Source organism: Chrysochloris asiatica, unplaced genomic scaffold (assembly GCF_000296735.1).
Source record: "Chrysochloris asiatica unplaced genomic scaffold, ChrAsi1.0 scaffold00312, whole genome shotgun sequence".
NCBI lineage: Eukaryota > Metazoa > Chordata > Mammalia > Afrosoricida > Chrysochloridae > Chrysochloris > Chrysochloris asiatica.
This window is the reverse complement of record NW_006408830.1, coordinates 1692938-1703308: the sequence shown is the minus strand read 5'-3', so window position 1 is coordinate 1703308 and position 10371 is coordinate 1692938. Positions and strand designations below refer to the sequence as shown.

Genomic DNA, 10371 nt, shown 5'->3' with positions numbered 1-10371 from the left:
TTGACCTTTTCCTTCTTTCTTGTCTTCTTAATGACTTTTTGCTCTCTTCATGTATGATGTTCTTGATGTCATCCCACTACTCTTCTGGTCTTCGGTCTTTAGTGTTTAATTTATCAAATCTGTTCTTCAGATGATCTCTAAATTCAGGAGGGATAAATTCATAGGAACCAACTAGATGGCACTTAATGATGACAACGGTATATGAATTACATCTCAACAACTATGGAAAAAAACACAAATCAACAAAATAAAAAGCCAAAAGGGGGGGGGATGGAAGAGCCAAATATTAGATTTTAGAAAAACAAATCAACAAAATCAAGATCAATAGACACCTACTATTACATTGATCAAGAAAGAAGAAATCACAAATTATCAACATCAGGAATGAAAGGGGAGACTTTATACCAGACCCTATGATATTCAAAAGCTAAAAAGCACAGTAAGATCAGCTTCAGGTCAAGGAAGTTGAAATACTGTTCAAGGGATGGGCAGATTCCTTGAAAATTCTCACTTATCAAATATGACCTAAGATGAAACACAAAATCTGAAAAGCACTATCAACGTACGGAATAAATTCTATTCGTCACCTAAAACCTTTCCACTACAAAACTCCAAACCCATGGGGTATTACTGGAAAATTCTATGGAGCTTTTAAAGGACACATACCAATCTGATGCAAATTCTATCAGAAAACAATGTATTCAAAGTGCAAAGTGGGCTGAATATTGATGAGCTATTGAAGCTGGGTGACAGGTACATGGTCTTTTATCTACTTTTTCATAGATTTGAAATTTCCCGCAAAGAATGTGCAAAAAATAAACTTTACAAGGCAAGGTCCAGAGAATGTGCTACCAATAGTACAAGGGGGCTTCAAAAAGTTAGTGGAAAAATTCCATTTTTTTCCCTTTCATTATTGCACAAAGTTTTTGAAGCCCCATATGCTTTCTTCTCAGGGAAAATTTGAACAGATTTGAACTTGTATTTGCAAGAATTCTAAATGGCAACAAGTGGGACCTTGCGGCAGTGGAGAAAGATGAAGGAATGGATGGGAAGGACACTGTTGACTGCGCATGTATATGGCATGGATACCAGACTTACTCTGATTTAAAAGAAAATCAAAAAGGATGTATCAAAATATTTGACCATGGCCCACAAGGTCCTGCACAATCGGTCCCCCTTGCCTCCTTGTCCTCATCTCCCAACACTCTCTCCGAGCTCACACTGGCTCAGCTTCAATTCCTCCAGAACACCAGGTTCTGCCTCCTCTGTTCTGCCCACTTTCTTCCCCTCTGGGCATCTCCTTTATTCTTCCATATCATTATCAGGTTTTAGACCTAGGGTAAGACATTCTTATTGCATCCACAGATTACACACGGTTAACAATCCTACGCACTTGACCTCCATGGTCAAGGTTTACCACTTTCTATTTACTTCCGCTTGTTAAAGATTTAGAAACTAACTTGTTTTTGAGGAAAGTAACCCACAAGCAAGGTTTTTAAAACATTTAAAGTACCCCCAGGTTTTACAAAGTAACAAAAGGATATTCAGTGATCAGTCTCTTCACCTTTTCTGAAGTGATTCAAGGCCACAAAGGAAACTTTTTTTGTTGTTTTTTAACATGTTGTTGTTAAGTGCTGACTTTTGCCCTGTATAGGGTTTCCAGTGAGTGGTTGGTGAGTGTGAACCAATCACCTTGCGGTTCAAATCAACTTTGCAGTCTAGTGCTTATCCTACTGCGCCACATATTGTGTAATGCTTTCAGTGAGGTTTGTTTCAAAAGATCAGACCAGTTTCCACGTTTGTGAAACCTTGGATCCTGCAGCAATACATTTTTTTCCCTGAGGCTTGTTAAGAACCTTACCACTCCTGCAAAGATTTACGGCCTAGGCATCCCTAGACAGCATTGCTGTGAGTTGAAACCCACTTGAAGGTATTTATCAACAACCAAGTCTTACACCCGTCAATGCCTCTCCTATCTTCACTCCAAAACAAAGAACTTCCCCAACCTCATCTCTAGTAATCTACTTTGGTATAACTCTATGTCTTGAAGCTTCATTGTCTTCTGAGTGGTCGCTCCCACCTGTAAATAATCCACTAGGTTTAAATTCAGATCTATGATGACACCAGGCCAGAATAGGAGGGAAAGGCACTGCCCGCCCCAATCCTCAGGTCCTGCCACTCAGGCTATGTAGGGTAACCCGAGCTACACAGCCTCAGCGAGGGACGCATATGCCAGCACAAGGAAATTTCTGAGGGTGGTAAATGTGATCTCTACCTTTATTTTGGTAATGATTTCACAAGTGTACACAGACATCAAGACTTTGGAATCCAAACTTTCTGGAGCCATATAAGCTTGATTGCCTTCAGGTAATCTATGGCAAAATATCGCCTGAAGTGTTCTTAAAACCAACTAACAGTTTAGCTTATCCAGTAAAAAATGTCTACTGTGAGAATTGTGCTCTTTTAAAATCTCTCTACCTGGGATCAAAAGGACAACAGCAATTAGAAAGATTAGATGGGACCCGAATCTTTCAAGGACATTGAGTTTATGCTTGTGGGAAAGAAACAATTCAGAAAGGAGTAGGAACATTGTACACCTAGATGTAAGGGATCCATGTCACTGAACTATGTAGGTATAAACTTGAATTGGCATGTCTTGCTGTGTATATTATCAAACAAAAACACAATAAAATATGTGCAATTGACTATTATCAATTATATCCCAATCATTTAAAAAAAAAAAAAAAAGCTTCGAATGTTCCTATAAGCGCACTTAAACAAAAATGTTGGTACAACTAAAAATGAGAAAATCAGCTGTAAACATTCATTAACAGTTGGAAAATGGAATAGATGAAGTATGAATCAAGGAAATGGAATATCAATACTTTAGGCACTGTCATTGTTGTTGTTAAGTGCCGTCAAGTTGGTTCTGACTCAAAGTGATCCTGTATAGGATTTCTCAAGGAGCAACTGTTAAGTTTGAACCAATGACCTTGTGGTTCAAGCCGACAGTGTAGTCCAGTGCTTATCCTACAGCGCCATACAAGTCCTCCATTTTAGGCATTAGTGATATATAATTGAATTTTTCAGAGCCAAAGATAGGGAAAGAATCCTGAGAACAGCTTGGGAAAAATGAAAATTACTCTAAAGGGCAACTAAACTCTGATTACTCAGCAGAAATCACACAGGTAAAAAGACAATGGGATGATATATATAAAATTCTTTAAGAAAAACAATTGCCAACCTGGAAGCAAAGTTGTCCATCAAATGTGAGGGCAAATGTAGGACATTTCCAGATAAACAGAAATTAAAAAGAATGTAAAAACCAGGCAATCTTACAAAAACACTAAAGGGAGACAGAGAACCGGACAGCAGACAACAACCTGAGATTAACTTCCACGACAAAATCACCCACAACTCAATCCAGATACAGAAATATCCAAAAGCAAACCTACATACTAAAAATCAGGAACCAAGAGCCATGTTTTCTCAACAACAAAACACTAAGTAAAAAGAGAGATCAATAAAATTACAGCACTTCCAAATGAAGAGCAAATCAAGTAGATTTCAAGAGCAAAATTAATAAAGATAAACCTAACTGTACCCTGGTGTGGAGCTGTAGGACAAGCACTAGACCACAAGGTTGGTGGTTCAAACTCACAAGCCACTCCTTGGAAACCTTGTAATTTGGAATCAACTCAACAGCACTTAACAACTGTACCCTCAAACTAGACCAAGCCTTACTCGAGCCCTAATCCAGCTCTACCCCTAACTTTAGTCCAAACCCTAACCCTAACACTAAAATATGGCCTAGCCCTAGCCATACTCGTAACCCTTTCTCCTTACTCCTCTCTCCCCCTGCAAAAAGATTACCCCTTTGGAATTCAAAAATCATTTGCCTTGACCTGCAGAGTTAACCTCCTTGCTTTGAATTTAACTGGCCTAGTAGACTTCCTTGACAAGTCAAGTTTTAGTTCAAGGCAATATTCCATGTAAGTCGTAATGCACTGCAAGTCTTGACTTACGGTATGCTTTCTGTCGTAATGCTACAGAGCAGTGGCTAAGAGTAAAGAAATATAACTATATTGTCATTGTTGTTGTTAAGTGCCTTCGAGTCGGTTCCGACCCATAGCGACCCTGAACACGGTTTCCAAGGCCGTAAATCTTTACGGGAGCAGAACGCCTCCTCTTTCTCTTGTTATTATTTGATTTAAAATCCTGGCTCTACCATTTGCTTGCTGGGTAATCTTTGGCAAGTTCATTAACTTCTCTCTACTGTAGCTTCCTGAGGATTTAATCAATTAAATATATCATACAGTGATTGAAATAGGACTATACATACATATAAATCAGCTGTCCTCTATTATTATTATTTGGAGTCCTGGTATGGTGCTGTGGGTTAATGTGCCAGACTGCAAAGCCGTTTGAACTATAAGGTCAGTGGTTCAAGCTCACCAGTCGCTCCTTGGAAACCCTATACAGGGTCGCTATGGGTTGGAACCAACTCGACGGCACTTAACAACAACAACAAAGTAGACTTCCTTAGAAATCACTGTTTTGATTGGAGCCTTTTTGGGGGCGCTACCCTAATGAGAATAAAAGTAGTGCATTACTGAGGGAACTTCTCTGCAGCCACACTAATCACAGAGATGTATTTAAACAAGTTTTGTTTGGAACAAACCTGTGCATGTATGAACTAGAACCACTGTAGCACTACTTTTTGACTTACCCTCATATTTCATGGACTGCTAAGACAGATTTGGAACAAACAAATCTTAGAAAAAGTACAACCTGAATACTCCTTCAAAGTGAGGGTGGGGAGGTTTTTGTCTCAGGTACTTTGGACATATTATCAGGAGGGTCAAGTTCCTGAAGAAGAACATCACGGTTGGTGAAGTAGATGGTTAGTGACAAAGAGGAAGACCTAAAACAATACACTCCAACATAACAATTGTGAGGCTGGCACAGTAAAGGACAGTGTTTCCTTCAGTCTGCATCGGGTCACTATGAGTCAAAACCAACCAGACCTAGATGGTACCCAACAACAATTCACCTGTCTATTACCTCCCAGTTCTCTTACCACTGGGAGCCTAATATCCCAGTTTCATATGATTCTTCCCAGAAATCTTTTATGCTAATAAAACAAATCATAAACAAGGTGGTTTCTAAAAGTTCACTTTTTCCGTATGAATGGAAACAGACAATGTACTTTATCTGTAGTCTGTCTTTCTGTTCCTTTCTAATTGAGACACTTTGAGAACTGCCTATCTTCCTTATAGGCTATAAACTCAGAGAGGGTACGGATGTTGAATGGTTAACACCCAGCTATATAATCATGAGCAAAAGTCACAGAATCTCTGTATGGGAGGGCCTTGAAAGCACCAATGTGGTTAGAAGAGGAGATTTTCAACTTGAGTTTCCAGAACATTTTACAAGATTGAGAAAATGCTAACTGTTGTTATCAAGGACTGGGGAATATTGATGGAGACAGTAGGGAAGGGACCTGTTGTTATTAATTTCTGACTCATAGCGACCTTATACAGGGTTTCCAAGGAGCGGCTGATGAATTTGAACCACCGACCTTGCGGTTCAAACAGACCTTGCAGTCCAGTGCTTATCGAACAGCAGTGCGCCACACTAAAGCTTCCCAAATTGCTCTTTGGTACCATCATTCCATTGATCTGTTATTTAATCGAAATATTAACAGTGGTGGTGATGTGCCACGGAGTCAATTCCGTCTCACGGTGACCCCGTATAGGGGGGTTTCTAAGGCTGTAAATCTTTACAGGACCAGAAAGCCTCCTCTTTTTCCTGCGGAACAGCCGGTAGTTTCGAACTGCTGACTTTGAGGTTAGCAGCCCAACTCAGAAGCACTAAGCTACCAGAGCTTCTTAATGATGATAACAGTAGCGTTAATAACAGCTACTACGTGCCAGAAGCTATGCTAGGAGTTTTAAAACTCACATTACCTCACTTACTCTTGTCAAGAATCTTACTAAGCAATCTTACTATCATTTATCCAGGTTTGAGGCGGCTCACATAGAGCTTATGGAGAGGGGCTTGTGTAAACCATGCAAGGGGCCGGGACCAGCCTATCCCCACCGGCTCCTACTGTTCAGCTCACCCAGAGCGTTCTGGATCTCCACCGACTTCTCCGGGCTCAGGAGGGTCTCAGCGCCATCGTAGGGGGAGCGAAAGCGAACGCCCTCTTCTGTCACCTCAGAAAGGGACACCAGGGACACCATCTGGAAGCCACCGCTGTCCTGGGGATAAACCACCCCGCCACTAGGCTATCAGTGGAAGGAGATGGGGAAACCCCACCCTCAAAGGGGGCCCGAAGACCCTGGCTCAGCCCCTGGCACCCCCTCACCGTCAGCAGGTTGTGGGACCAATTCATGAAGCCGTGGAGCCCATGGGCTTTCTGGATCAGCTCTGGACCCTGAGTGGACGAAGTAAAAGACCAAAAACAGAACAGCAAGGGTCATGAGCATCCCTCCCCTCCAAGTTAGGAATCCTGGTGTGGCACTGTAGGATAAGCACTGGACTGCAAGGGCGGTCTGAATCGCAAGGTCGGCAGTTCAAACCCACTAGCCCTTCCTCGGAAACCGATACAGGGTCACTATGAGATGGCACTTAACAACAAATAAACCCTGGAGCAATCTCTAAATTGTGTTCCCCCTCTCCCACCCTCCATTACCGGACACATCCACAGTGCAGCATCTCAACACTCCCCAGGCAGGCGCCTTTCATATTTATGGCGGCTGGGCTGGGAGTGTTATTCACTCTCTTTAGAACTGCGCCCCCCTTGCTAAGCCTCTGGGAGGAAAGGGTCAGTTTAGGGGTAAGTGCGGCCCTGGGGCCCATGTTGAACAGCAGGACCCACTGACTGCTCCGTTTTTTCACCTCCAGCACAGGGCCTGGACAGGAGTGGGGGTGAAGAGTAGAGCAGGGGTGGGGAGCTGAATACCCATTTGGTGACTAACTCTGGGTGCCGTGTTCGGGATTGGGACTTGGATCCAGGTCTCCCCATACTCCACCACCTCCCCGCTCTGGCACAGCCCACCCACCGGCCTCAGACCCAGATGGTAGGTGTTGCCCAGGCAGATGCGGCAACCCAGCGCGTCCAGCTGCTCGGTGGTGATGCCCTTCATGGTGGCCTGTGTGCCCACCGGCATAAACACCGGAGTGGCCACTGTCCCGTGCGGCAGCCGCAGCTCGCCCGCCCGAGCCCTGGAGCGACTACACTCGGCCACCAGCCGCAAGATTCGGGGTGCCGACTCCACAGAAGTCTGGTTGGCGACTGCCGCCATCTTGGCTACCGGAACCACGTGGGCGAAGAAAAAGTGTGGGCGGTGCTCTGTTGGCTGCAGTCACGTGGCACGCAGCGCCGACCAAACAACTGGGAGAGCGTCAGGAAAACCATGACAACGGTGTTCCATGCTCTAGCTCCGGCGGGCGACTGAGTTCTCTGCCACCTGCAGCGAGTTACCTCGTAGAATCCGTTTGTTTTGGTTTTGAATCCTAACTCTACAACAAATCCTCTCTGCGCAATCATTTTCTCCCTCATCAAATGGGGCAAATCTCGGCATCAGGACGTTGTGAAGATTGAATGAAATGATATTGTAGAAATCTTTGCACAGGAATTGGCACATGTTGCTCTCAGAAAGGGAGAACTGCTTTTACTGTTATTGTCACCAGACTCTAACTTCTCGTCCTCACACGCCCCTTGCCACCAGATTCAGGGCTTTGGCAATTTCCATCTCATTTTACAGGTCAGGTTGAAGTCTATCTCAGAGAGCCCTGTGTCAACTGATCATAATCTATAAATACTTTGCAGATTTATTTATTAGTTAACTTATTCATTGTCAGTCTCCTCCCAAGAATATCAACTCCATGATGGCAGGGAATTTTGTCTAACTTGCGCATTGTTTTGTCCCATGATCTTAAAACAGGATCTTGCACATGCACATAGTTGTTGCTTCCCTCAAGTCGGTTCCAACTCACAGCAACCCCGTATAGGGTTTCCTAGGAGCAGCTGGTGAGCTTGAACCAACACCTTGCGATTCAAACCGACCTTGCAGTCCAGCGCATTAACCAGCAACTTCTGTTGTTCCAAATCAGAGCATCATGCACATAGTAGATGCTCAATAAAGATCAGTGTCTTCAGTGAAAAATGGAATGCCCGATCTACAGTTGGGGGGATGGTGACCCAGAACCTAGCCACATTCATTCACTCATTCGTTCATTCATTCATTCATTCAACGTATACCAACACATACATTCCCTCTACAATGCCAGCTTCCATGCCACACTGTATAAGACAAGCTAAGTGATGAAACACTGCATGTGTTCCACTAATAATAGTTGTTGTTGGTTGCTATCTAGTCAGCTCAGACTCATAGAGATCTTATGTACAGCAGAAGGAAATATTGCTTCTTTTTGCGAAGTCTTCAGGATTGTTATTTTTTTAGCTCATTGTTGCAGTTACTTTGTCAATACATCTTACTAAGGGTTTTCCTCATTTACAACTAACTACCCGCTAGTTTATCTAATAACTCTTGGCATGGAGCTGTAGGGATAAGCACTGGACTGCTAACCATAAGGTCATACTTCAAACCCACCAACTGCTCCATGGGAGAAAGATGACTCTTTCTGTTCCGGTAAAGCTCTACAGCCTCAGAAACCCTGTACAGGGGTCATCACTATGAGTCAGAATTGACTCCACCATGATAGTAAGTTTGGTTTTGGGTGATCTTTGTTATGGCTGGAAATAGAGTTAACATCTAACCTGCCAGCAGAGGTCACCATTGTCCCAGAATCCTTCCTCTCAATGGTACACTGGCTTCAGCTGGGCTGTCTAAGGCTTCTTAACCTGCAAGAAAGGGTTCATGGTGCCAGTTTTGAAATAGAGTCCTCATTGAATTTTTTCATGCCTGAAAAATCTCCATTCAGGAGGATCACCTCAGGGCCTTTGCACTTGTTTTTATCTACAACACTTCCTTGTGAATTCCTCATGGCTGCTTCATATTTTTCACTTCTGTTGTTCCAAATCAGAAACTCCTGACTCCCCTCCTTCTTAAGAACCCTCTACCCTCATCACTCTATATAACATAACCTGTAACTGATACAAACTTTTTTAAAAACCTCTACACATTTGTGCATACACATATTTTTATCCCCAGCACTGTTCAAAGCAGAGCTCTTGATGGTCTCCCCAGGCTTACATACTCCCTTGCATCTTCCTTTTCTCAGGAATTGCAGCTCAGTCCTTTCAGGAGCTCAGACCAGAAACTTCAAGATGGTCCTTGAACTCTCACTGTTTCTCATTCCCTATATCTGATCTATCAGCAGATCCTGGTGTCTCCACTTCTGAGAAATCTACCCAGGATCGACCACCTCACATCCTCTTGATAGGCTTCATCCTAGTTCTGTCACCAGCTATTGGGAATGGGAATTCCGGAACACTTAATTGTGCTCATGAGGAACCTGTACATAGACCAAGAAGCAGCTGTTCAAATAAAACAAGGAGATACTTCATGATTTAAAATCAGGACAGGTGTGCATCAGGATTGTATCCTTTTACCATATTTATTCAATCTGCATGCTGAGCAAATAATCTGAGAAACTGGACTATATGAAGAACAGGACATACGGATTCAACAACCTGAGATATGCAGATGACATAGCAAGGACTTGCCTGTTGAAAGTGAAGAGGACTTGAACCATCTTCTGCCTATGACTGATTGGAATACCTAAAATGGGGCTACAGCGTACCCAGTGAACAAGGCTTCTTGTGGAGCCTTTGCAACACATAAAACTACAGGTAGAAACCGGAACCACATCCAGATCTCCAGAGATGAGAAATCTCCACTTGAAAGGATGAGCAGACCAGCCTGAAGCAGCTAGAAGAATAAAAGATACCTCTTGAAAGAAAGACCTGCAGGAAAAATGGAGGCAGATGGGCTGTTACTATAAGAACAAACAAATCGCTTCTCTAGAAAACATCAAGGCAAGTGGCCAGGTCCCCTCAACGCAAACCCCCTTCCAAGGCTAAGACTCAACAGAAATGCACGCTCTGATTGGTGACCACACACATCACCGATGGGAGGGAAGTGGGGTAATAGCAGCAATGAAGCAGCAAGCTAAGCCCTACAATGTTCAGTGGACTTCTGTGGACCCAGCTGGGGACCTGGTTAGCAAGCAGTGTGAAGAGACCTGGGGACTCTTGGGCCCAGAGTCAGTGGCATGGCCACAGAGGACTCGAGAGGAGAGTGGAGCTACCAGCTGACGGGAAGAGAGGACTTATGCACAGGAGTGCCCACACATGATACCCATGTGACCTGGACCGGATGACTGGATGATCGGAGCTCA

At 43.6% G+C, this 10371-nt stretch overlaps 1 protein-coding gene across 1 annotated transcript in view; it reads right to left on the bottom strand.

Annotated features, from left to right (window-relative positions):
• QTRT1 (queuine tRNA-ribosyltransferase 1) overlaps positions 1 to 7328 on the bottom strand; it is a 17279-nt gene extending 9951 nt beyond the window's left edge. The window contains exons 1-3 of the mRNA XM_006875112.1: positions 7068 to 7328; positions 6371 to 6439; positions 6125 to 6263 (exon numbers count right to left, since the gene is read on the bottom strand). Coding sequence (XP_006875174.1) covers positions 6125 to 6263; positions 6371 to 6439; positions 7068 to 7310 — 451 coding nt within the window. The 5' untranslated portion in view covers positions 7311 to 7328. The remainder of the gene's footprint in view (positions 1 to 6124; positions 6264 to 6370; positions 6440 to 7067) is intronic.
• Between the last annotated feature and the right edge of the window lie 3043 nt (positions 7329 to 10371).